Raw genomic sequence first — 26,444 nt, 5'->3', positions numbered from 1 at the left:
CGTCATACGTCTAGGAAAGGCCGGATGCTTCGCATATTATTCACATTCGAAACCTTGGGATTAAAGATAAACCCTTAAATAACAAGCTTTGAATTGATTATCTAGGTGAGCATATCCACATTGCCATCTCTAATTAAAAGAAACGGAAACGGATACGGATACGCAATGCAAGATCAGGATTATTTGCACAACTAATGTGGGTCAACGTCTAATATTTGTGAATGGAACTCCGTACTCCGATCTATGGAGTCGTTTTCCCATTTTGTCAACTCCAGACTCTCTCGGCTAGTTGTTGAACTAACAGCAGTTTCTCCCACATGATTTCCATAGTCATGCCACGTCCACCTCCAAGACTCATGCTGGCAAATCCACACTGAGGACTGACTCCAAGCGAAGTTTTAATCACCTCCTCCACACCCCTGCCTTGCCCACGGGCAATCACCTCTGCTGCAGAGTGGACTCGTTGAACTAGCTCATCTAGATCCTCAAGATCCGGAGATTTGCTAGAAACCACACCCAAGACAACATTTTTACCAACAGGCAAGTGACGCAGCGGTTCAAAGTCCCCAGATCGATCATTATCATACCTATACCACGTTAGTTGGTTCACCCTCAAAAGATATATCCAACCGAGCAAAAAAAAGGAAGACGTGGTGGCCTTACTCCAGGTAGTAGGTGTTGTAATCCAACTCGGTAAACATTTTCTTCGCGATGCGCTCATAAGACCCACTCATGATATGAGTTGAGCCGGCCATATTTCCTCGACAGAGATGCAATCCAACATGCAAGTCCTTTGGCTTTCCAGCAAGACACTGATTATGAGCCCAGATGTAGTCGTCAAGCATTTTATCCGGGTCAATACCATCTGCCACGCAACCCTCGCGAAATTCATCGGTCACAAAGAACAGCAAACATGGGTCATCGATTTGGATTGATCGTAGGCCAGCATCGTAGAGCTCTTGGAACTCTTTTTGATATGCCTCGGCAAGGTCTTGGAAATAATCTCGGTCGGAGGTGTACGCTGATGGGGAATACGCGGTGCCCTTTGCCAACTAGAATCGAGTCAATTGAGCAATCAAGATCAAGGGAGCAACTTATAATTGGAAGAGATCTTATCCGTACCTGCATGTGATTATGGGTGACGGGCGGCATCGTCAATTTGCATTCGCTCCACTGATCTTGAGGCAATAAACGACGCAAAGATTCCCATTCCGACATATAAGCACACTTTGTATGGCGAATATGTCCGACCGCAACAATTCCATCCCGGGTGGTGACTCTTAAAGATTTTAATGTTTTCAGTGTTGGGAAGTTGGTTCGGTAGCCTTCTGGGATTGGAATGGCTTCTACGATCTTCATTCCTTCTAGAGTCTCGAAAAATCCAGAATAGAATTTGTCGCGCTCATATTCGCCAGAGGTTATGGGGCGAATTCCAAGCTCGAGTTGTTTTACAACCACCCCCGCAATGGCAGCTTCTGTTGCCTCTTGGACCTCCCTTGTGAGTTGGGAGTAGGTATTTGTTAGACCTGCTGCAGACCGAGCTGCAAGCAGCTCCGCAGGTCGCATCAAAGACCCGACATGTTCGGCGTAAAATGGAGGAGCCATTGTGGTAACCTAGATCTTGATCAAGGTAAAAGATTATTTGGAGTCCGAGTACTCTTGAGTCTTGACAGATATGAATTGTGGAGAGTCAATAATACAAAGTGGGGTGTGGGGATATTTTGAAACTGGAAAAGCCGATTTGATGGACTCTGCTATTTCATCAACCGGATTCGGGCTTGCGGAGTATGTGATTCCGAGTAAGAAGTATCAAATTGAACTTGAAACTTGATTGAAGTGGGGGTGGGGAACATGGGGACCCCACATCGAATTGGATTGTAGTACTAATCCATGAATCATGCTCACATCAGGGCATCCAGATATCATCTATTCTCATCATCAGGTCACACCAACTCGCAGGTTAAATTGCAACAGTTTGCCATATTGCGTAGTAAAGCGCAGACGCTAGATCAGTGGTGCCATCATGCTCTAAGAGTGAGCCAGCCTTGATTTTCTTTGCACGGCGAAGAGTTTTACCCATAGCCTCGGTCATTCCACTGGCGTGGAAGATGTTCGCAAGTCGATAGTGGCAATCCAATAAGACTGGGTGTGGAAGTCGATCTTCTGGTGTAGGCGGGGATCCAGTTACAAAATTGATCTGTTGGGGGAGGTTGCGGAGGGATGCTTTCGTTTCAGCCGGAAAACCTTCGAAAGTAACAAACTTGTATGTATGTGGAGTATCGGTAATCGGTTCAAATGCACATTGGAAATCACTGAATGGGCGATGGATAGAGCTGAGGAGCGTGAGACCATTCTGGATTTCGTTGATTTTGTCGCTTTGCACAACTGACCGGATCTCAGGGAAACATTGGAAGAGGGTTGTCCATAGGTTCGAGGTAATCATGTCTTTCCTCGAAGCGCTGTAACATGGAAATGACCAGGGTAAGATGTTTGCGGGTTCAAGTTTTTTTCTCTTCTCAGATGATAGGGTGTTGGTTACCACGCAACGATCTCCATCGCGTTGCAGACAACCTTGACCGAAATCAGACTCTCGATCCTCCAGTTCCATTTTTTGAGTCTTTTGATATCTTGTCCGACCACACAATCCCATTGGGAAAAGTAGGCACATGCAAATATCGTCGAAGACTGTCACAAGTTCCTTGTCGGTTTCCGAATTGAGAATATCTTCGGCGAGAGACTCCCGTCCTCCTACTGGAAGCCAGTCAAGCAGTGCTCGGAAACATTGCTGTAGCTTTTCAGAATCCTTTGTAGCTTCGTACTGGTCAAGTCATTCATGGGCGCAGTCTTTGAGATTTTTCCATTCATCATCGATTGTCTCGGCGTCAGTCTGGTCGAGGCTAGACTCGGCGCGACCTGCCTTCTGAGAAGCTGAGGCTTGGCGACGTTGGCGACGCGCCGAGGAGCGAGAGGATGGGGCAAGAGATCTGCGGTTGCGTTCGGGCATTTTGAGGTGGTGAGCAGGACGATGATGTAGTGTTAAGTTGTGAATGAGGAATAACCGCAGTCAAGTTGAGTCTTAAAGGCTTTTGTACGTGGGGGTGAAAAGACGTGTTCTGCATTTACATTGATCCTAAGTGCTGCTGGGCGGTGTCAAACCCTTGGTCATTTCTGATTAATTGGTAGTAGTACTTCTAGGTAGTAGGGTTAATCCATATCTTTTCTTATATCCCATGGGTGCATCCAGGCACTAGCACTATCAGCGGACACTCGCCAGCTTGATCATTGAAAACAGTATTTGCATCATTGAGTCATGATAGGTAGACATTTGAATGATTACAGGCAGCAAATATAGCTTGAAACGCGAAGTTATTGCTATCGCTGGAATACTAGGAGCTGAAGTGCTCATAGATACTCATCCATGCTTTGGCGTGTAATATTCTAAAAATACCTTACCACATTGTATTTTTTGCGTATTTAAGAAGGCTCACATAATTGACGCCTGGACTTTTGGATCTCGGTTGCAATTAAAATCAACAATGTTCACAGAATTCTAACTATATGCAACTATATAGAAAAAAGAGACAGAAAAGAAACGAGTATGTACCCCCACGGCCTAGGGAAAGAATCGCGTTGACAGGTACAGGGAAAAACGATTAACCGGATCATTACTCTCCCCGTCCCCATCATGTTGTGGAGCCGCTGGAGCGCGTCCATTGTCATAGTAAAGCTCAGAAAACGCGCTCTTCTGCACCAGCAACATTCCTGGCGCACCGCGTTCTTTGATTCGTCCAGCTTCCATGACAATCACCTCATCAAAGTCCACAATTGTTTCTAATCGATGCGCAATGGCGATCACAGTGTGTGAAGCAAATTCCGATCGAATGAGTGATTGCATGATCTCGTCAGTTTTGGTGTCGATACTGATTGGATATTAGTTTCTTGAAGTAATCTGAGGGTAAAAATAGGCTGCATACCTGCTAGTTGCTTCATCCAAAATGAGGATCTTTCCAGCTGGACGCACCATGGCGCGTGCAAAACAAAGAAGCTGTTTTTGACCAGGTGAAAATGTCTCAGAGGTGATTGCCGCGTCTAGACCACCAAGTTTTTCGACCACATCCCAGAGCTGCACTTTTTGTACTGCTTGGATCAAGATGTCATCATCAATGCGACTGTTGGGATCAAGATTGAGTCGGACAGAGCAGGAAGGTAGCAGGAAAGGCTCCTGAGGGATACAATTAAGCTGGGCGCGGAGCGGATTGCGTTGAAGGGTGGAGATATCCAATCCGTCAACGATGATGTTCCCACTTGATAGTTCAATCAGGCGGAAGAGAGAAGAGACAAGTGATGATTTACCACTGCAGAAGAAACAGTTAGATCCAGTCTGATGTGTATTACCAGCGTTTGGAATCATACCTTCCGGTTCGCCCGCAGATGCCAACTTTTGAGCCGGGCCGAATTGCAAGAGAAACATGATCAATGGCCGGCTTTGCCGAGTCCCTGTTTGCATAAGTCAGCATCTGTGTCACTAAAAAATAGGGTGAAGAATCCTTACTTATATGAAGCCACAACATCATTGAAAATAATCGCCCCTTGTTCAGGCCACTCTGGTGCAGGACTCATCCTTTCCCACTCGGTGTGCTCGGTTTCAATCGTGCGCTGGAAGTGGCGTACACGCGACACGGCACCAATTGATGTCTCCAAAGTGGTCCATTGCATAATCAAACCCTGCAAATTCTCTGTCAATGTAACAATATTCACCAAAGCCACGCCGATGAAGCCAGCGCTGAGCTTGCCTCGCGTAGCAACCGCAATTCCGATCAGTACAACCGCAAAGCCAGCAACGCACAGGGCAATAACCATTTCCAACCATCGCTGAATAGCGAAGAGCAGATAAAATGGCTTTTGACTCGCGTTAAGCAACTTGGCATTATGCTGACGGTACTGCTTCTCCCAGTGGAAGCCACGGATGGTGGTCAAACCGTTGAGAGTGTCGAGGAAGTGCGAGATCAAGGGTGCCTTCGCCTCAAGGTCAAGAAATCGTATCTGACGGGAAGTGCGGAGGTAGAACAGTTGAACGAAATACAAGGCAATAACACAGGCTGGGATCGCGGCGGCGATATACTTGGCTGAAGTACATACGACCACCATCTGTGCAATGCAAGTAAGGAATGTGAGAATGGTGTTGAGAACAGCGAGAGGAAGTTCCATGTCGATGAGTTGGAGATCCTGACTGAATCTACGAAATATTAGGAAGGATGAATGGCAAAAACAAGCAGAGGCCTTTCTGCTGCCGAGCTCTACACTTACCGGTTTGTGGTTTCGCCAATATCAGTGGTGTGGAAATAAGACATCGGGGAGCTGTCGAAATTAAGTCAGTGATATCTCAAGCCAGAAGCAGAGAAGACTTACTCTAGAACACCCCTCAGAAGACTGGCGTGCATGGTCTTCGCCGCGCGAGCAACCAAATTAGACATCAGATGCCTGAAAGGAAGGTCAGTCTTGATGCAGAATACCATCAGTCTCAAAAGTAATTCCAACTAACCAACAAGCCAGGACGAGTCCTATCACAGCAATACTTGCGATGGCGCCATAAATCCCGAGCCAGTATCCAAGTCTTGCATTTGGATGCTTCGCATTCGCATCCGTCCACCACTCGATCCAGATTGCTGTACAAGTTAGCGGCAGTCACGGTAGATTTACCAAGACACTTACAAGGCATGGTGATTCCAACCACATAGCAGGAAATAAGCACGACAAAGATTATGGATCTCCAAAGCCCTAACACCTGCGCATAATACCAGTAAATAGACAAATCGCCCGTCCTCCGCCCATCCTGGGGCGGCGGCGCCTCGATATCCAGGTCAGCCATGCTAATCAATCGGTGCGTCTTAGGACCCTCAGCTGTTGCATTCTCAGAATCGTCCTCAGCTCCTTCACTACCCTTCGGTATTGACAGAGTATGGATAAAGCTGTTTGGAGATTCCATCAGTTCTTTGTATGAGCCTTGTTCGACGATTGTGCCTGTTTTGGAGAGTGCAATGATGTTATCGGCGAGCGAGAGGCGGGAGACTGTTCTTCAATTAGTCCTCGATCTCAGACAATGAATGAGACTTCCTAACTTACCGCTGTTGGTGGTCATTATGATGGTAATCCCCATCCGACGCAGTAAGCCGCCAGGAATGAGCAGACTTTTAACAATGGCCTCCTCGGTCGTACGATCAAGTCCACTGAATGCATCATCCAGGATAATTGTCTCCGCACGTGAGTAGATAGCACGCGCCAAGGCCTATACAAAATGGTCAGAATCATAATCGAGCATTCATCGACCTCTCCAAAATGTACTTACAACACGTTGCTTCTGGCCTCCACTGAGTGTGGCACCTCCAGATCCTAGCGAGCTCTGATCGCCGTTCGGCTGATTGCGAATATCTTCATCCAGTGCACACGCCTGCACTACGGTATTGTACCAATTAAGATCAAAGAGGGACTCTCCGAGAATATTCTCCTGCATGCTGCGGTTGGTCAACCAGGGCATTTGCGAACAATAAGCGATGGCGCCAGTCTCTACCAAGAGCTCTCCGGTGGCGATCGGGGTCTCCTGAAGTAACATGCGGACAAATGTAGATTTACCACAGCCGACAGGTCCGACGATCATGTTAAGTGTGCCATGACGGATCTCAAATGAAGCATTCTCGATGACGTTCGGTTTCCCCTCTTCCCAGCCGACACTGCGACCGGTGGCGCAGAAGTCCAGTGTTGGGATTGAGTCGTAGCTAGGAAGGCCTTCACGACTTTGTCGACTTTGCCGACTAAAGAAGTTGGGGTAATCCGCCAACTCCTTCTCTTCCAGTTCCCGGGCGATCTTCACCGATCGGGATTCGAAGTTGCTGGCCAGGGTACTCTCAGAACTGGCTGCAGTCTTGGTTTGGTATACATAGCCGTCGGTGCTCCGAGAAGAAGACTGCAGGAAGAGATTGATACGTTTCAGGGAGCCAATGGCTGTAGCGATACCCGTTACAGCTTCAACAAGGTTAGTGATTGGCGTGGCCAGGATTGAGAACAGTGACAACGCGGTGAAGGCGCGATTCGCTGTAAGAGTTTTGTCGCCATGGCCCCGGACATTCAGAGAGTAGATCAGGAAGGCGGCCAAAGGTGAAAGGGAGTAGTTGCTATAGGCTAAATAATTGTCAGTCTATCTAAACTTGAAATCAAAGTATGCTTTGAGGATGAGGATACTCACCCACAGCGACCACGAGTATGAGGAGACGACGGAAGCGCTCCGACATTCGCACCTCATCGACGCGCATCTTCTGAATTATAGTGAAGAGTTTGTCGGTAAGTCCGGCCATACGGACCCCTTTCACGCAAGTCAATACTTGTGCCGTGATATCTATGCGCTTCTCGATGGCTTCTAGCCATATTTTTTGGCGCGGACCGGCCAAGAGAGAGATAAGCACGCATACCAACATGGTCACTAAAAATCATTAGCTACACAGTCATTATCGAGCAGTAGTTAGGACCCTACCGATGACGACGGCGATGGGAGCAACATTGGAAATTCCTAGCTGCCGCCATAGTAGCCACAGAACGACCGGAATTTCAATAAGACACGCCCACAGGTCGTGGATATATCGCAGACCACTAGTTATACGCTCGATATCTGCGTTCATCATAGTGACCGGGGAGCTAGATTCAACATCACTGTCACGCATTACTGTGATATGACGGTACATCATGTCAATCAAGCTAGCCCGCATCATTGTGACCACCCGAAAGGCTTGATGTTGAGCATAAGCCGTGGAGACCTAAGTAAATGAGCAATCATTCATGTGCATTGGTCTGATAGTACTCACTGCGATACCAATATATGTGATTCCAAAAGCGCCAATGAGACCATAGCCCTGACTCATAGTGGTCGGCCCATCCTCCTCCTCGACCCAGCTAATAGTGGCATCAACCAGGAAGGGCTGTGCAAAAGTGAATCCGATCTGCAAGGCTCGAGGGAGAATTCCAAGTAGAAAAGGGTAGGCATAGTACCGCATCGACGCGAAGAGTAGGCTATGTGGCTTGTCCCAGTTGGCACCTATTTAGCATGTTAGCCGAAGCCGCTTGTGTAGTCCAAGTGATATACTCACTTTCCCGCCAGAATTTCTCCAATCCATGTGGCTTGCTTCCATCTGCGACCAAAGAATCCTCCAGAGCTGGCAAGCTCTCAATTGTTAGGTCTGTTCGGCTTCCTGTCAACAGCAGGGGATTGATCCACGTAAAAAGGCTCAGACCCAGCACACCCGTAGCAGTCTCTGGCGGAGGATTCCGGTGTGCGGCCTTGAGAATAGAGTATTTCGGAATTGATTCAACAATAAGGGTGATAACACGGAGACCCAGACCGACAGTGTACAGAATCGGAATCACGCGATTTGTATGGATGAAATATAGAGTGCGAGCCTCGGCCAGTGAAAGTAGCGATGAAAGAAAAAGATAGCCGGCATTAATTGTGGAAGGCTTGATAGTGCGCGTATGTTCATATTGTGAAAGTGCTCCAAGCACCACATAGGCCATCAATGTGATCACAGAACTGCCGATCGTGGCGCGTGTTATCTTTGCCGATGGATCTCCCCAGAGACAGACAAGAGCGAGTTGGACGCCTATTAGAAGCATATATAAGACCTTCAGTTGTGATTAGAAAGGGTTTCATTAAGAGAGCTGAAGCTGTGTTTCTAAGATGCTCCCGTCGTCTATGTATAACAACTTGAATTAGATAAGATGGGAAGTAACATACCAGCTTAGCATAACCACAGTAGCCACCTTGGGTCTTGACGCTCTTCCCTTGAAGATGGAAAATCCGCGGTACAGCCCAGATGAGAAAGAATAAGGTCACCGGCAATGTCAAGATAACTGACTCAAAGTACCAGGTGAAGTCGAAGCCCGACAGACACAGGCTACTAACCTGTGGTCCAAACCGATCCTCGACATCAAGAGGACAGGTTGTCGTCCTGCGACGAAGCCATTGTGACGCCATCAGGGGAATCAGTATGGCAGGCGTAAATGGCGTAAATGGAGAGTATAATCTCCTCGTTAACCTCTTACACCTTTATTGCATCGCTTGATAGAGGAATGTACTGAGACCAAGACTAGCATTCGTGGCAATGGGGCGGTAGAATAGGGCCAGGAACATCAATGACCACTAATGTATGAACAAAATAAGCAAATAGCCAGAACGTCTCATCCTTCAAGATAGAAATCATGATGGATAAGAGGGTGGTGATACTATGATGCAATTAGGGGGGTTCAAGGATCCGCATTAGCGTGCGGGTATCAGATGCAAGGTGAGAATCGGGGCTTACAGCTTATGAACCAAGCCAAGAGACGCACCATAAGGCAACAAGAGTATCCTCTAATTATTCATTCTGCTTCTATTTATAACAAAAATAGCTGTCATAATTCAAATCCACTTCCAAATTTATACCAACTACCCACTCAATCATGCAAGATCACGATCTAATCATCTAGGCCCCCAATTCCTACACCCCATTCAAACCGACCAGGTGTTTTGCGATCGCCAGACCACGTTTCCTCTCCACTTCCACATGGCTCCAGGTCCACTCATCAGACTCACTGCCACTGTGATTTGGGTAATCCACTAGATCTTGGCGAGGCAGAGGTAGATGTTCAGGGGCAGATGCAGGAACATCAGCAGAATCATCAGCATCACTCTGGGCTGCATGATCACCTGCCAAGAGTCCCAGATTCGTCAAGACTTCAGCTGGCTCAACTGTCTGTCTTCCTTGTTTGAAAACATACTTCGAAACAGCCGATGCGAGGATGCGATCATCTGTGATCTCCGCGTCTTTCTTTGCCTGACTCGGTTTCAAGAAATAGCTAACAATGTATATCCATTTCTCGTCCCAGGCTAGGACACGTGAGACAAGTTCGTAGCGTTGGTATGGTTTGATTTCTCGACGGAAGACACCGTTTATGCCTCCAAGTGCGGCTATGAGTTGTCTTCGCCGGTTACGTCGACTGTAAGCATTATCGGGGGCCAAACTGGCGCGGGGCGAGAGGGGCGTAATGGCATCTTTGAACAATGTAGCCAAGAGCTCGATGCGACTGAGATCAATGTCTGCATAAAATGTGCTGTTTGATTTGTGCATATTCAAGTCGATTTCGGCGATCGAGCAGTAGGAGTGAGTGCGTCTTGGGCGAAATATGGTCGAAGGAGCGAGTGGGCCGATAGCTGAGGTCTCCGTGAGGGATTGATTACCCTTCCAGAGTAAATGCTTTGCAAGGATTGCAATCATCCGGGCCTTTGATTTCAATTAGTCAAATATGTTTTCAAGACAAAAGAAATCTTGAGGGCGACGGACATGCCACAGGCCGGGTATGGCTTTTGGATCGTAGAGAAAGAATCCCACTACAGCACCAAAGAGCGCCGTAAACGCAGTGAATGAAAACATGTTGAGCAGTGGTGTTATTGGTTTGAAGCTTTAATTCAAATAGAATGCCAAGTTTGAGAAAGAGAGAATGATGGGATAAAGTCAGAAGGCAGACTTGGGGGTCTATATAGTAGTTTTTGAGGGCCATAATTAAGATATTACACTTGTAAGAAATTGACAAAATAAGCTTGAACAATTACGGTCTGAGACATGTGACAACCTTCAAATAAATTCTGGTACAAGATAGGATTAATGCTTGATTGCCAGTAACCAAATGTGGAATAACTGCCACACAGTTCTATAGATTGGTAAACAATAGGACTTAAAGTTGAAGGGCTCAACTGGATCGGATGAATAAAATATGATAACTTGAATGAAGAAAGGAGACGTTAAATACATTCAAATATAAAATACACTATAATGCAAAATCTATAATGCATAAATCATTAAGCCACCTTCATCGCCTGAATAGCACCCTCGATTTTCTTCAGACCATCAGATCCAGTTGAATCAACATATGTATCCCACTATCAACAATGTTAGTAAGTCACCAGGATTATCGTAGACGAAGAGATAAACTTACCTCGCGTAGAATACCCTCAAGTGCAACCGAGCCCGTTACTTGGTGAACGTGCTCGAAATATTCCTTGCTCAACTCGAAAGGTCTGGCTGTTAAATTCGGGATATATCGCCCGACTAGACACTTGGTGTCCAATGCGTGGCTGTCAATGAAATCTAATAAACAGCGTCGGAAGCCCGCTACACCAGGTAGCAGTGATGAGGAATGGAATGGGACATCAATTCCAGGTAGTGGGATTGTAGCGCAGCCGCGGGCAAGTTCTTTTGGTGCCTTTGCCTGCGCGACCTGCGAAACCTGCGCTTTTACTAAAGTCGCGAACTGGTCTGGACTGTTGGGCAGTGGTGCGTTGGCGTGGATGTAATCCAACACCGTGGTGAGGCAGTGGATGGCATGAATCTATTTATTTGGTCAGTCATGTTTTTGATGGGAAGTTCGTGAAAAAACTTACATGTCCAGCGCAGACATATTGCAAGCTCAGAATATTGAAATTGACAATCTCGAGTAGAAGGCCAGTCTGTCGGGCGATGGTCTTGACAACCAGCTGGAGAGCGTCTTGTCCGAAGCCTGGAGATGAAAAATATAATTAGTATGCAGATCACAAGTGCAGGATAAGGAATTGTACTCACCAGGTGCCACACGACTAGGATCTACCGCACACATACGGTACTCAGAGTTTCCATTTGCATCACGCTCAACGGCAAACTGCATGAGAAGACCACGATAGAAAACGACCTGAACAAGTGACTCGACATTGAAGATCTTGCCCACTGCTCCGAGAGCGGCATACTCACCCAGAGAGTGGCCAGCATACGAACTACGCTGTGAGATCAGGCCACGCGATTGAAGATCAGCGAAAATGGCCAGTTCCATCAACGTCAGAGCTGGCTGGGTAAATTGCGTCGCTGAGAGCAAACCGGTGGGAGAGGAGTAGGTGTGGAACTCTGTCTCTTCGTCGATATCAGGGAAAAGAGGCAGCATTACAACCTTACCATCTTTCCCGACGCTCTCGCGCATCATGCTGCGGTATTTGTCGCGAATGTGTCGACCCTGTGGGCCACCGAAATAAACGGTGAGTTCCTTAGGATCGTTGCGCACAATATCGGTGATTCGGAAACCATAGTTATCCGAGAAATAGGCATCGGCATAGTCCCAGACCTGCTGGGCGGTCTTGCTTTGTGCATACAAGTCCATTCCCATGCCCTTTCGTTGACTGCCCTGGCCTGTAAACAGGAAAGCAGTCTCCTCGGGCTCGATCTCAGCTTCTCCACGCAGGACGATTTCGCCGCGACCAGCGTGTCTGGCTTCAACAGAGACGATCTTGCGTCCTGCAAGCATACCGATATGTTGGAAAACAACCTCAATCTCGTCACCTGGGAGCACCATGCTGGTGAAGGAACATTTGAAGCTGCGAAAGGCACCGATGGCCGAGGCGCAAGTGTAGTGCTCGACGAGACCACGAACTCGGGCCGATGTGTACATGCCGTGCGTGATTAAGCCTGGGAGATCTGCATACCGGGACAGGGACGCCGATACATGAATAGGGTTGAAATCCCAGGAGACATGGGCGTATGCCTCGTTAGAGCGTGGCATGGTAAGAACTAACGCGGATCCATCAGCAGTCAAGGGACTGGGTTGATCGAACATTGAGCGTGTTTGAACAGGGCTACCATGACGCTTCAGGTAATCCATAACAGGATTGCCTCGGCAGGTAACTGCATGATAGTCCACGGTCGCAATGAGCCGTGAACCTCCAGGAAGCGACGAGTTTACACGAACTTCGCCTACAGTCGTGACAGTCTTGAAGGTATCCTTGCTGGCGTACTGATATGTCGAACGTAGAACAAAGACTAAAGTCTGGTTTTGCAAGTCGAGCGACCGGTCCAAGGGCTGGAACCAGGACTTCGATTGCAACATTGTCATATCCATAGGAGTGCGAGGACACAATTCCATCTCCTCTTCATCAACTCTGCGGAACATGTTCTCCCAATCGTCGTGGATACCGCGGTAAAGGAACTGGCTGCTCAGTTCTAGAACCACCTTGTTCTCATGATACACATCTGCGCGAACTTCTACCATCTTACCAGCTTCCTCGATTGTTATGGCCTGAATGCGAGACTTGGTCGACAGCGCATAACCAGCTTGGATAGGCTCTGCATCAGCAGGAATTCGGAAGCCATTGGTAAGATGAACCAGAGTCAAGAGATCAACATCGAGCTCACGAGAGAAGAGCGGCTTCATCAACGCCTCCCAGCCAATAACGACACCGAAATCTAGAGGCGCCGCCATCTGCTTACCACGTCGCTTGCTGGCAGCGTCACTAGCATTCTGCACGCATTGGGCAAATTCGGCGATTGAGTCGGCCGTCACTTCAAATTGTGATTCGCAGAAGGTGTCATGCACTGATGGCCACGATTCAGGGGTTTCGTTGGCAAACCAAACTCGATAGTAGAAGTCCTTGACACGTTCATTGCGACCATCCATGATTTCATGAATAGGAGCGTAGACGGCTTCGCGCCGGAACTGGAACTTCAATAGTAGACCGATAGCCTCGCCTCCGGCATTTCGGTAATTGATGATCTCCAGAGTGATGACACCAGGCTCATCCATTCGCACTTCAACAACCTTGACGGGTTCAGAGTGAGGTCTGTGTTCGAACAGTGTGATAATAGTATCACCTTTCATACCCTGCTGAACCATCACATACGAGTCACGCGTAGGCTGGAATAGTCGTCGCAAGGGATTCTCGCAGATTGCTCCATCTTGCACGATTGTTTTCGTGTGGAAGAAAGCCTGGCGCCAGCCTCCATTGGAGCCGCCCAGGGCTGCTAGCCATTCTGACAACGATGGAGTAGGGGTAGTGCCAGGCGGGCCGTTCGTAGGCATGACTTCGTATAACACTGAGCCTGTGTTGCCAACAGACACGCAGTGAATGCCCTGTTCCTCCAGACGCCAATTCTCAATGGTAGAGCCGGCATTGAAGCAGTCGACAATCGGGGGGTCCATCGTCCTGGTAGTCGGGATCCCGCATTTGCAGCTGTTGAATGTGCCCTTGGTGGATACCAGTGAGAATCTCGCCTGCTGGTTCGTCCACCTTGGTTGAGTACCGCGCTGCGACCGGGCCATGCAAGATACAGACTCGACCGACATCGCCATCAACCACGGCAGCGAGATCCTCCGATTGCCAAAGCGAGTCCTTCTTGAAGTAAGTCTCAAAGTTCTCGTCGAGGACTGGCACGAATGGCACTGGCTTTGTACCCCGTCGCTGACACAAGTGGAGGAAATATTGCGCATCTTGAGTACCAATCAGCTGTTCTTGGGCGCGTGGAAGCTGACCCAAGATGATATCGAGTGCTTCATATGGATTGGCAAGAGCGTCAATATTAATCTCGCTGCTTTCACCGGCCACATCATCATCACTGATGCGCGCCTCGACACGCTGCAAGAAATCGAACAAAAACTGGCGATAGGATTCATCAATCCATCGACCTTCGATCGCTACATAAGTGAGGGCAACAAAACGACGTAGAACCTCGGCGTATGTCATTTCCTCGAGGTCCACGACTTCGCCCTCCGTATCGCGACCGAACCACACCTTAACTGAGTCAGTGTTCAGGCGCTGGATCACAGAGGCGCGATTCCTCTGGAGGTATGCAACACGTTTACTACGGTCAAGCTTGAAGATAATGCGATCAAACTCGGCCCATAGTCGCACACCGCGAGTAGCGACCTTATGAATAGGCTCACCCATCTCTGAGATAACGGTCATAATGCCGCCGGCAGGCTTTGAGTATGACTGCTCCCAATCAGCTTCATTATCGAGACCTGGAGCGTTGACAATAGCTTGCTTAGCAGCAAGACTAGTATGCGCTTCCTTTGCAGTCATCATACGGCTACCAAGAAGGATACCGTCGAATGGCATTGGGGGTCGGTTATAGCGACAGGCCCAATCACCTGTTAGGTAGGGGAAAGTATCCTCATCACCACCAAAGCCACTACCTGCCACAAGAATCACGTTCTCGCAGCGTCGGATGGCATGGTAGGCTTGGAGAATTGGCTGATGGAAATCCTCAAAAGAGTGGTGGCCACCACCTCGTCCACCGGTCCATTGGAGGATAATAGGGAAGGTAGGGTGAGCGCGAGCGATTTCGAGAACCTGGTGAATAGCGGGTAAAGCGCCAGGCTTGAACCCAATGTGTCGTAGGCCGAGATCTTGAATATACTGCGTAGCCACATCAAGCGATGGTACACCAGCGCCGATTGTAAGGCCTTCAATTGGGACACCAGCTGCACGCAACTTAGCCAGTAGTGGAATCTGCCACTTGACTGCGTGAGGAGCAGCGTATATCATGTTACAAGTGATTCCCCGACCAGCAGGGACTGCATCAAGCAGCTTGTAAATAGCTGACTCCAGTTGGGCTGGACGATAGAAGCCTCCTAGAGCCAGTTCGACGTGAAATCCGGCGCGCATCACGGCAGCACAAAAATCCCAGGAAGAGGTGGTCGGCGTCATACCACCCACCATCACTGGAGGCAAGCCCAGGAGGCGACTAAGTCGGGTGTCTACCACCACGCCGCCACCGGCAATTTGTACCAAGCGCGGTCGATATCTTTGCTGCCAGATAGGTCCGTAGATTAAGCCCCGGGGTGCGGTATTCCAATCGAAGAACTCGCTCCGATCGCCCAGCTCTGTCCGAGGGCTGTAGCTCCCGGTAGCCAGAACAGTGCGTACCCCAGTGCCTTCCTTAAGCCTATTTGTCAAAGCTCCAATACCAGATGCGCCATCGGGGCCAAATGCCAAGATGTGCGTAGCTCCGGGGAAGTGCACAGCTCGAGGCCACACGACCTCCTGTGTCGTGATCAGCTCAATGAGCCTGGGGATGAGATTGGCACTTCCATATTTGCGCAGATCAGTACCGGTGCGTGTGCAGAATACTGGAATGCGTAGCTGATCACCCGTAATAGTAAAATCAGCTACACGTTCCAATACACCGGGCGCAACATCAGTTAGATAACTGCTGTGGAAGGCGGTCGTGATCGGCAAGAATCTGGTTTGAATCTCTGGTTTGCGCTGACTGAAAGGAATTCGATGCTGAGCTCCCTTCGTAGGAGATTTCAGTGCACGCAACCAAACATTGAACCCGTGCAGCGACAGTGGTGGTCCGGCCAACACTGCGTGACTAGGTCCGTTAATAAGGGCCACCTCAATACGAGCATCTGCCGGTAGGTACTCGTTGACGGCGCCCACATAAGCAATCGTTTGGTTGATTGGGCAGTCGGCCACGCTCAGCATGGGTCCCGGAAGGCCCTCGCCATGGGCTTCTGCATCGGCAACGACAGCCGGGGGCAGCTGAGCGACGACGAATTGATCTTGACTGCCGGTACCAATCGCAAGCAACAGACGGAGCGCATCAAGCGCCAAAACATCAAATTGCGTCCATGATTGGGCAACGGCGATCACGGTGGCTGGGATGATACCCTGAGAATGACCGGTCGTACCAGCGAGGGCGGTCTGTAATTGTGCGGGCGTGGCACCCACGACGCGCCCAACGACACGATACCAAGCTAGTTGCAACAGACCGATCAGTGGCATACTGATCGGCGCCCCAATCAAATAAGAAGTTGGGGGCGTTCGATCTGGATGCTCTAGCCAGGTAATGATCTCCATGCCACTATGATAAAATCGACTAATTCCATCCTCGAGGGCCTCACGCTGCAGCATACCTGATGCTGACAGAATGAGGTCCTCTACCAGTGGCCGATAAGTTCGCCAGAGCGTCCGAAGGTCTTCAAAATAGGCTTCATCATTTCCCTGACCACCAAATACCGCGAAAAGCCGTGCCTTGCGCTCTTGCGCGGCCGTCAAGAGGGCTGAGGGCGCGGTGGGTCTACTAACGCGGCGCAGTGCATAGCGTGCTCGGACGTAAGCCGCCAAAATATCCGACTGGACATCAGGGGAAATTTCCAGAGCAAAGACCACACCGTGAATCTCGCGTTGTAAGAGAATATCCCTGTCGAACGTATCCAGAGCGATCGTCAATAGATGTCGCAAATCATCTCTCAATCCGCTTGGCGACTGTTCTAGCCGGTGCACGGTGAAACCGATAAAGCGGGCCCAAAGTTCCACTAAGGAAGATAATTCAACGGCCCCACTCGTCGCCTTTAGATCGTGGAGAAAGTCATCACGGAGTTGAAGCGCTGTTGGGAAGGAGGCTGTGGTGACGGAAAGAGTGTGTGAGAAGGTCCCATATGAGATGGTGAGAATTTGACTGGCTGATAGACTTCCAGATAGACTACTAGCAAGACTGCTAGCTAGGTTGACAGTTGAAGATGTGTTTGAAGGTTGATCAAAGGTAGACCAGCTAGATGAGGGCGAAGAGGATAAGTCGGTTGGGAGGAGAATTTCATCGGTAGGGATCAACATGGTGGAATTAATTAGCCCAGTAACCTAGGAAGCTGTAATATCAAAAACAAGACTAGAACCAGCCATTATGCGCCAACTTAGCTGGTTTATTTATTTGAAGCAGCGAGTAAGCATCCAATCAGCCCCATTATCACCCAGCATAATGACGCTCAGTGGGTCAAGGTGATGGGGTCTAAAGGTGATGCTTTAAGCCCTATGCACATAAGCGTCTCACCTTGCATCAAGGCTAATCTAATTCAGTTACCAGGAAGTAATCAGGATGAGCTCACAGCTATTTTTTCTTTGTTTAGAGTGGCGCAAGGAACCGCAGCACCTTTGGGGGCCAGAACCATCCTGGTCAGGCAGCAGATTCAGGTCTTGACCTGATTCATTGTCAACTATTTTGGGTGTTGTGGAGGATTTAAAGATGCTCACTGTCAGCAGCTAGTTCTTTTACCTATTTTTTTTTATCTTTTTCTTCTATTCTCCTACTCTAATTTCTTTTCTCCTCTGGCACTTGTTTCATCTTTTTCTATTTCGTCAAGCGTTGTCTCTATCTTGCCATCATGGGTTGGCCAAGTCATTGTGGTATCTATCTACTGAGTGATCAAGAGCTTGCAGAGCTTGACTGACCTTAATAGATCTCTCCAACGAGAATGCTCAATATGACTACTGTGCAAATGGTCCTGCAGCTATTGTCTTCTCCGTTCTGTTCGGATTGACTTGGATCGCCCATGCTGCTCAAGCATTCCAATACCGCAAGAAGTTCTGCTGGGTCATTATATTAGGCACATTATGGGAATGTCTTGGATTGGTCATGCGAACCTTTTCAACGATTAATCAGACAAAATCAACAACAGCATCAGCTGGGCAGCTGCTGGTTTTGCTAGCCCCGCTGTGGATCAATGCCTATGTCTATATGATCTTCGGTCGCATGGTCTACTACTACTTGCCAGAGAAGGAGATTATGGGCATTAAGGCTGAAAAGCTGTCTATGATCTTTATCTGGTTGGATGTCAGGTTGGTTTTAATTCCTTTTCCTGATTTCTGCTCTATAGAGCTAATTTCTTTTTATCTTGACAGCTCCTTCTTCATCCAAGCGACCGGCGGTATTATGGACTCCGACTGGAGCAACCAAATGGACATAATCGGTTTGCACGTCTACACCGGTGGTATTGCACTGCAACAGTTCTTTATCCTGTGTTTCTCCTACCTATTATTCGTCTTTCATCGACGCATGCGACAGGGCGGTGGTGATTTTGGTCGGGGTCGCCAATGGCACACTTTGACAATCGCCATGTACGCCACTTTGGCTTGTATCACGGTCAGTCATTCCACAATGCCTGGTAAACTTTATTGAACAGCACCAACTTATACATACTAGATCCGAATTATCTACCGTCTGGTTGAATACGCCGACACCAACACAGCTGGTACCAGTCCACTGACAACCAACGAGGCACCCTTCTACTGCCTTGAATGTCTGCCTATGCTGACAGCTATGGTGATCTGGAACGTTTACCACCCGGGTCGCTTCCTTCAAGGTGAAGATAGTGACTTCCCTAAGAAGGCAAAGATCTCCCGCAAGGAGAAACGTCGCATGAAGAAGGAGGGCAAGGAGCTGAAGGAACAGAACCGATTGTCAAGTGCCAGTACCTCCGAGTATCAGCTGACAAAGTCTACTGATGAGGATCATGGTCTGGAAGAAGGCATTGACAACAGTTATCGAGGCGCTGGTGGCCGGTACGAGGGTTACCGAACGTAAAGAGAGGAATCCAAGCTGTATCTAATATACAGTCTTGCTTGATGAATATGTGATCTGAATACTAGTTTTTGATATATAGACAGCCCTAAAGCCCTCAACTTATGACAACTTGAATATTTGAATGATATCAATCGAAACGGTGATGATACTAATGCCAGTACACTTTCAAGGTGGCACCGTGACTTGAAACTTTCAATTTTGGTCTCAGTTCAATCATTTTTGTATGACATGAGTAGAATTTTATTTTTATTCTATAGCAAATTTGAAAATCAGATCCCGACACCTGGTTTTAAATTCCAATTCCAGCGTGATTCATCTGAATTGGCTTCCAAAGTTATGTGCAGTGACAGTGTACAGCCTGAGAGGGGCCGAGGTCGGGAGCTAAAATGACTTTAGGTGCTTCCAAGGTTTGAAGCTAGATACTCCGTACACTGGCATCTTTTGTGAAAATAGAACATCTGTTTGAACTTGAACCAGATTGGCGATTTTATTTTATGTCAAAACTCCGTCTAATTATAGTGTCTTATAAAAGAATGGAAAATTTAAGATGACTCGGAAACGACCACTAACATAGTATTTGAAAATTCAAGTTTGATAGTATCAGCTAGGTAGTAAGCAGCCCTTAGCAAGAAATAAATAACCAGCGAAGACATGTTCATTGCTGTACTAAAAAAGCCATTGATCGAAGAAGAGGGAATATTTGAACTCAGGTTCAAGGGCACTATTTACATAGTAGCCTGAAGAAAAGGTAAATGAAATAGAGAGCCAAGAGGGGGAATAATTCAAGGCGAAGCCCCTTGGGAATGAAAAATGAGCGCCCAATCGACCAGATCGTCGACTCGGGAACTCCATGTAAGAAAGACAACCCAGCCACCCCAAGCACACAGAAAAACCTGACATAAAAAACATAAAAAAAAGGAAGATAACTAAAGAATTCAAAGCCATAAATATCACGAGATCATAAACCAGGAGCCATACATGCACTGTGTAAGAGTGTCTGGCCCTCAAAATCCCGAATATCAAGCTGCGCACCCGCGTGAACTAACATCTCAACCAGTCCTTGTTGGTTCGACTCACAAGCCATATGTAGTGCGGTACGTCCCCACCAATCTTGATCATTTACCGCTCGTGCAGAATGTTCAATTAATACTCGTGCCACGGCAGGTTGCTGGGCCCGAACAGCTAGGTGGAGTGATGTTTCACCCGTACTGGTGGCCTGACTGACCATATCTTGATGCTGGGGGCCATGAGAAAGTAGTAATTGCACTACTCGTGCATGACCTTGTTGTGCGGCAAGATGAAGCGGTGTCAAGCCTGTACTATCTGGGAGTGTGGGGTCTGCGCCAGCTTGCAGAAGTACGGTTAATACGGACTCGTGGCCATATAAAGCAGCGCGGTGTAAGGCTGTGTGTCCATGGGATGTATCTCCGCTCCTTGGTAGATCACTAGTCTCTGGGCTCACGCGCGGAGTTGGCAGCGAAGCGGGAACTGGAGGACCTGGAGGAGAGCAGAGTAGACCAGTTTCCGTTGATGGGTGGAAAGATTGAGGTAATTTGTGCGAGGTTGAGTAGACAGGGTCTGAGCGCGGTGTTTTCATGTGAAAGATTGGTTGGTTGGCCTCTTCTTCCATTGATGAGGGTGTCCAGGGTCTTCTTGTATATGTGACATGGTCCAATTGTGGGTTATATTGATGCAGATCCGGCAATCTGGGTGTTTGTGATTGATGAGGGTGGGGAAGTGCATATGGTTGTGATGATGGTCTTGATGGAGGAGGTGTAGTAATTGCAGGAATTTGCTCTTGCTTTGTTATTTGAGGTTGAGGTAATTTTGATTCAGGAGGTGAAGGTGGCAATCTAGTCACTGGTTCGACAGATGCTTTGGTTCGGTTATTGTTCTGTTTATTTTGAGCGGCTTCCTCTTCCATTTTGCGTAACCCTAGAGCTATCATTAGTTATCTGTAATCGTCTTTCCAAACCAAAAGCTTGGCCTCTCCAAGTACTGATATTTGCCATGTGGCAAAGATTACTCACGTTTTCGGTATCCTCGTTGGGCGATTCGATTTTGAGCCCTTCGGCGTTCAACTGGATCACTGATATTGGCCCAGTTCTCACCTAGAACTGGGGCACTACATGAGATCAGCATATGATTAGCTCGGTTCACTTCATATAGAGTCAAGCACAAACATACGTGATCATGATGCATCTAGGCTCGCCTGACATAGCCATCATGCAGGCGATTTGAACTTGGAAGCTCCGAGTTGGGAATACGAAAGTGCGAAGAGCGGGTCCAATTAATTAAGTATCACAGAGCACTCTTGGTAATGATTCGCATTTATTCTCTGCAAGTTGAACTCATCCTGCATGTGCACATGTGGCTCTCGATCGCCTTTTAAAGTCCGATTGACCCGTGTGAGTTGAGTCTAAATAATCTAAATAAAGCCTCTGCAAGCTGCAACATTGAAACTGGAGCCCATGTGGCTTGAATACCATTTCGACCCCAACTTCAGCCGACCTCAACATTCTGCTAATGCAGTCTCCATCTAAACATATCCACTGGGGATATACTTAAAATAACAGCCCAGTTATGAATCCTTCACTCAAACTCCGGCTGAGGGTAGTGATATCATATCCATGTGTTTGAGGAAGAAAAAGAAATTAACTATGCGAGCTAGCGTATCAGGGTTCAAGGATTCTGTTGGCTGTACTTCCTCATGGCCACGACCAATGAAGAAAAGGCATTGGAAATATCATATCGGGGCTAGTTTTTCTAAGTGTGGATATCTGGACGCCTGCCTAGGTGTATGTGGGATCGCAGTCCTCAAGTTTTGGAGAAACTATAGGGTCGCCCGGGTGCGATCCGTTGAGGTCCTTCTCAACTCGATTTCTTGAACCTGAAACGTGTTTTGCAGCTGTAATGTGGATCATAATGCTTAACCCCGCGTATCATCGAGCCTTCTAAATATAAGAATTGAACAAAATTAACCAAGTTGGGGGAAGATCGAGGTCAAGTAGAAAAACTCCGTACTCCGTCAAACCAGAGTGAATATAGAAACCTGCCGGCCCATCTCGGGAATCGCATGTACACTAGGCATGCAAGTAGTAAGATCCACCATCAAATCAGGCATAAAGTCCGCGACTCAGTGCGAGAAGGTCCATGCACCCACAAAAATCTAACATTTGAACCAACAGAACCATTACTCTGATCGATCTTCTTTCTGGCACCTGGAAATTTTGAGACTGAAGGTGGAGAACACTGCAAACACTGTTGACATAAACCGTCTCAAAGCCTTAAAAGGCAGGTTCAACGTCATAGCGGGACTTATAACGGAGACAGTTCATCAAAAAGAATATTAATTAGGTACTTTTAATTTCCAGAAATATCATAATTATGTTAGATTGAAAATTCTTTGATCTGGACCCCTGGGGCTCTCCGACCAAGATGGTAATTAGCTGAAAAGTAGATATGTACAACGATCACGACCCCGGATCCTTATACTTCGTACTCGCCTACCACCTCCAGGGCTGCAAGTGCACATTTTACACTTTGTACATCTCTTTATTCCGCCTCGCCCCGTTCCCCCCGGGGCCAGGTGGGTTCCTTTGCGAGTGCTTGGACCAGCCTCCCTTCAATTCAGCTCAATTCAGCCCCCATCGGTCCCGGCCCGTGGACCCCCTCTCCCCACCCCCGATCCACAAGATATGAGCTGACATAGGCCAAGGCTACTGCCCTATCCCCACGCAGCGGCAGTTCCGTGCGAGAATCATCCGTGTAGACCAAGATGCCTGAACCGAAGGATTTGGCCCCAAGTGGACATCACAAGCGGGACGTTGAAAATACAAAGAATACATGGCCACGTATTCCGCTTTCAGTCGATTAATTCTGGGCCTATGGAGTTCAAGAGAAAATTCTACGTAACAGATTGCGTATATGTAGGTACACCGTTCATACCCTGGTCTATTCGTCTAATTCAATCCCTGTCAAGGGCCACAAGGCCCCAAAGCCCCTGGCCCAAATGGGTAAACTGCCCGAGCTTTGAAAACATTATGGAGAACTTGCGCGCTACATAGGACCATTTTGGTCGATTGTTCCACTCTTCTATACCCCTGTTCATATATTCTCATGACGAAGGTCAAGCTTCAACTTAAGGTCAACTGTTGGAACTAACGCAGCTTCGTACTCGTTTACTAGGCCGGACCCGCCGAGGCAACAATATTCAAATGTTCCAAGGTTGGAAATAACATCGATACTATGAGGCTCTCATCTTTTCTCGCAGGAAGTCAACTGACCCTTCCATTAACATTGAATCCTGTCTCCCCCACTTCCAATCATACAGCCTCGCTACTCTCAGCTGAATATGGCACGACCTTTAACGTGGATGTCACATTAGCCAATCAGACATTCAAACTTCTTGTTGACACCGGAAGTAGCGACACATACGTTGTGAAACAAGGCTTCGTATGCATTGACCAGACAACCAACCTTGAGATCGCCCAAGAAGCTTGCCAGTATGGTTCTCAAGCATACATTGAATCCAGCACATACCACGTGATCCCAAACCAAACATTTGGTGTGCAGTATGGAAACGGCATCGCCTCCGGAGTTATGGCCTACGAAGATGTCACTCTAGCAGGAATCACTGTTCCAGAACAGGTTGTCGGAATCGCCGATCACAGCACTCCAATGGGTGATGGTGTTAACTGCGGCGTATTGGGTCTAGCATACCCTTCCCTCACATCTGCGCATCCGAGAAAAAGTACAGATAATACAACTTTCTTTTTCGATCGGGAAGTGTACAGTCCACTATTCAACACTATGTATGAGCGAGGTCTCGTCGAGGAACCTTATTTCAGTATCGCTCTCGCTCATACTCCGCGCAATTCCTCCGCCCCAACATTCGGTGGCTACCTCACTCTGGGTGACCTTCCACCTGTGGCTTATAAGCCGGAGTTTTCTATAGTTCCGGTGGAGATCCTTCAAAATATTCCACCTGCCTTTACCTCTGGGAAACGGACTCGATCTTACTGGGCTTTTACTGTATCTGCAGTGACCTATGGATCCACACAAGTGAAATCTAATACAAGCACCACTTCAATGACTACGAATCGAACGCCATTTCAGGTATTCACGGATACTGGGAACGATTTTAGTATTTTGCCAGCTGAAATCGTCAATCCCATAAATGCTTTATTTGATCCGCCGGCTGTCTATAATGAAGCCTTGGGAGCTTCTATCGTGGACTGTGATGCGGAAGCGCCTATCTTTGGGTTTGAGATTGGAGGTCAGATATTCTACCATTATGGACAAGATCTCATCTTTCAGATCGACGATGGGCTCTGTGTTTCGAGTTTCTTGGCGTCAGAGAATGTCTCGTATGAGGGCATCGTGTTGAATATTCTAGGCGTACCGTTTTTGAAAAATGTGGTGTCAGTTTACGATTTTGGGAAGAATGAGTTGCGATTCGCGCAGAGATTGGATTGAATGAGTTCATGCAGGGTCATAAATTATGTACATTACATAGAACTAAGAATAATAATTTTCGTTACTTGTTAAGTCTGATTCAAGTCTTTTGGTTAGATAAAGCTCAGATGTTTCATCCCATGTCAGAGTTACATTCGAGCTTCGAGCTTCGAAAAGAAACCATAAACTCCAAAGAAACAATGTCCAACAAAATGGGCTGAATTTCGAATAATGATCCCTTATCGTATTGAATGCTCACTGCGAGTGCAAGGATGTACAGTATATTCAAATGTTGTGTTCAAGTTTATAAGTGGGTCCAACATTGGAGGTCAAAGAACAATCCAGATTTCCAGAGTGCGGTATGCATAGATATTTTGGGAACTAAGCCGCGGGGCCATATACTTTAGAATGCTTCAGCTTTGTTTGCGCAAGTTGCGTGAACTTGCCACCGAACAGCTCCGTCCAGTGAGGTGCTTGCCAGGAAGATGAAACGGGGGCCTAAGGTTGAAGAATACCAGATTACCTCATTTTAAGTTCAAGTTTCCAGCATCGACGTATACCTAGGTTGCAGGATTATGCGAGTGAGAGCTGGTGTTCCTGGATGGCTATCAGAGATATTGTCACGGATTTTCCATAATCCTTTCGATCCTTTGGCTCGTTCACACGGGAGAGGTGGGAGCGGATGTCCACGGAAATGGTCGGCCCCAGGGTCTATCTATGAGTGCCCAGGTGAAGATGCAGTATCCTTGAAGAACTTGAAACGATAAGCATTCCAAATCACTCTTCAACTACTGTCGTTAGCCGTTATCTGGTTTTGATTTTTCTTTTTTCTTCTCTTTTTTTGATGCTGAAGGCATTTCTTTGGTGGAATATCGGGCCTTTGTCTTCTAAAGCATTGAATGCACTGGTTAAGCATACTTCGAGTCATTAGTGGACATTGTATGAAATCTCAAGGGAAATCTACCGATAACTAGAGAGACTTTCACTTTTAACTTGCTAGTGTCGAGTAGTAATCTCCATCTCCTAGGTTTAATTGACACTATTGGCATGTTACATGTAGCTTGATCTCCAGGGCTTTATTATGTACTATCCTTTCAAATTGTCAAGATCCCACCAAACTGTATGAATTAACTTGAGACTGATTCCATCCCGTTCCTTAGAGCCTTGGTTCAGTTGAATGCCAGTGCATGTGGGTATTTTTAGATACTACATAATTCAAATGGTTCTCGAATCCATTGCCCACTGGCAGCTTCAAGTTAGTAACTTGGATGCTCTAAACATTCAATTTGTATGCTGGAGTGCTCAGGTTGAGCTTAAAGTGAATTCTTGGGCCATCTGCCTCAATATGTGGCTGTTTTCTTTCAAGCTAATCTTTACCCTGATATTGAAATTTCATTCATGCAAATCTCTCAATGATATTCCTTTTTATATTCTGCCCAGGTGGATTATTTTTCAACCCATGGTTGTCCAGATGTCCTTTTGATTATAATTTTTGAGTTAATCTTTCAACTGTTCTCCACCTGGCTGCCTTCAAGTTCTTTCAAGTTCTGGTTTCAATGTTCTTTTCTGGTTTGGAACATTCAAATTCCTACCGAAGACCGGGTATCTAGTGAGCAGTGGTATTTTCAAAGAGAATAGTTCCTCCAAAAATAAACATTGAAACTTATTCTCCAGGGCTAATATGGATGAAAGGTTCCAAGTTGAGATTTGAATACGGAAACTTGCCCAGGTGAACATTTGAATGAATTCTAGTCAGTCGTTTCGATAAAGGCGCCTATATATTTGAGACACTTAGGCTTACTACATAGT

The 26,444-nt window shown here is 47.4% G+C and overlaps 8 protein-coding genes across 8 annotated transcripts; 2 read left to right on the top strand and 6 right to left on the bottom strand.

The window, feature by feature from the left end:
• Nucleotides 1–265: 265 nt before the first annotated feature.
• On the bottom strand, nucleotides 266–1,605 carry N7483_012778 (cobalamin-independent methionine synthase II family protein; the record flags this gene model as incomplete). The annotated part of the gene is made up of 3 exons (XM_057096205.1): nucleotides 266–587; nucleotides 664–1,052; nucleotides 1,123–1,605. 3 exons carry the CDS (start codon nucleotides 1,603–1,605, stop codon nucleotides 266–268), a joined length of 1,194 nt encoding a protein of 397 aa, XP_056942176.1.
• Nucleotides 1,606–1,960: 355 nt separating this feature from the next.
• N7483_012777 (HNH endonuclease signature motif containing protein) lies at nucleotides 1,961–2,608 on the bottom strand (the record flags this gene model as incomplete). Its single annotated transcript, XM_057096204.1, has 1 exon — nucleotides 1,961–2,608. The coding sequence occupies one exon, from the start codon at nucleotides 2,606–2,608 to the stop codon at nucleotides 1,961–1,963; it is 648 nt and encodes a 215-aa protein (XP_056942175.1).
• Nucleotides 2,609–3,613: 1,005 nt separating this feature from the next.
• N7483_012776 (ABC transporter integral membrane type 1) lies at nucleotides 3,614–9,019 on the bottom strand (the record flags this gene model as incomplete). Its single annotated transcript, XM_057096203.1, has 15 exons — nucleotides 3,614–3,920; nucleotides 3,975–4,355; nucleotides 4,414–4,497; nucleotides 4,553–5,236; nucleotides 5,308–5,358; nucleotides 5,410–5,481; nucleotides 5,543–5,666; nucleotides 5,713–6,069; nucleotides 6,124–6,286; nucleotides 6,347–7,176; nucleotides 7,241–7,474; nucleotides 7,526–7,805; nucleotides 7,854–8,083; nucleotides 8,136–8,667; nucleotides 8,780–9,019. 15 exons carry the CDS (start codon nucleotides 9,017–9,019, stop codon nucleotides 3,614–3,616), a joined length of 4,569 nt encoding a protein of 1,522 aa, XP_056942174.1.
• Nucleotides 9,020–9,521: 502 nt separating this feature from the next.
• Nucleotides 9,522–10,454, bottom strand: N7483_012775 (thioesterase family protein; the record flags this gene model as incomplete). Its single annotated transcript, XM_057096202.1, has 2 exons — nucleotides 9,522–10,304; nucleotides 10,365–10,454. 2 exons carry the CDS (start codon nucleotides 10,452–10,454, stop codon nucleotides 9,522–9,524), a joined length of 873 nt encoding a protein of 290 aa, XP_056942173.1.
• A 425-nt stretch (nucleotides 10,455–10,879) lies between these two features.
• On the bottom strand, nucleotides 10,880–17,434 carry N7483_012774 (Acyl transferase/acyl hydrolase/lysophospholipase; the record flags this gene model as incomplete). Its single annotated transcript, XM_057096201.1, has 5 exons — nucleotides 10,880–10,960; nucleotides 11,017–11,409; nucleotides 11,462–11,577; nucleotides 11,640–14,091; nucleotides 14,150–17,434. 5 exons carry the CDS (start codon nucleotides 17,432–17,434, stop codon nucleotides 10,880–10,882), a joined length of 6,327 nt encoding a protein of 2,108 aa, XP_056942172.1.
• A 545-nt stretch (nucleotides 17,435–17,979) lies between these two features.
• Nucleotides 17,980–19,178, top strand: N7483_012773 (RTA1 domain-containing protein; the record flags this gene model as incomplete). The annotated part of the gene is made up of 4 exons (XM_057096200.1): nucleotides 17,980–18,001; nucleotides 18,055–18,433; nucleotides 18,497–18,737; nucleotides 18,798–19,178. 4 exons carry the CDS (start codon nucleotides 17,980–17,982, stop codon nucleotides 19,176–19,178), a joined length of 1,023 nt encoding a protein of 340 aa, XP_056942171.1.
• Nucleotides 19,179–20,136: 958 nt separating this feature from the next.
• N7483_012772 (uncharacterized protein) lies at nucleotides 20,137–21,403 on the bottom strand (the record flags this gene model as incomplete). Its single annotated transcript, XM_057096199.1, has 3 exons — nucleotides 20,137–21,113; nucleotides 21,209–21,303; nucleotides 21,366–21,403. 3 exons carry the CDS (start codon nucleotides 21,401–21,403, stop codon nucleotides 20,137–20,139), a joined length of 1,110 nt encoding a protein of 369 aa, XP_056942170.1.
• Nucleotides 21,404–23,426: 2,023 nt separating this feature from the next.
• N7483_012771 (pepsin-like aspartic protease) lies at nucleotides 23,427–24,656 on the top strand (the record flags this gene model as incomplete). The annotated part of the gene is made up of 1 exon (XM_057096198.1): nucleotides 23,427–24,656. One exon carries the CDS (start codon nucleotides 23,427–23,429, stop codon nucleotides 24,654–24,656), a length of 1,230 nt encoding a protein of 409 aa, XP_056942169.1.
• Between the last annotated feature and the right edge of the window lie 1,788 nt (nucleotides 24,657–26,444).

Source organism: Penicillium malachiteum (genome assembly GCF_028827825.1).
Source record: "Penicillium malachiteum strain IBT 17515 chromosome Unknown utg000005l:1.0-9002435.0:326005.0-9005861.0, whole genome shotgun sequence".
In the NCBI taxonomy this organism is placed as follows: domain Eukaryota; kingdom Fungi; phylum Ascomycota; class Eurotiomycetes; order Eurotiales; family Aspergillaceae; genus Penicillium; species Penicillium malachiteum.
Note: the sequence above shows the minus strand (reverse complement) of the source record. Positions and strands in the feature narration are given on the sequence as shown.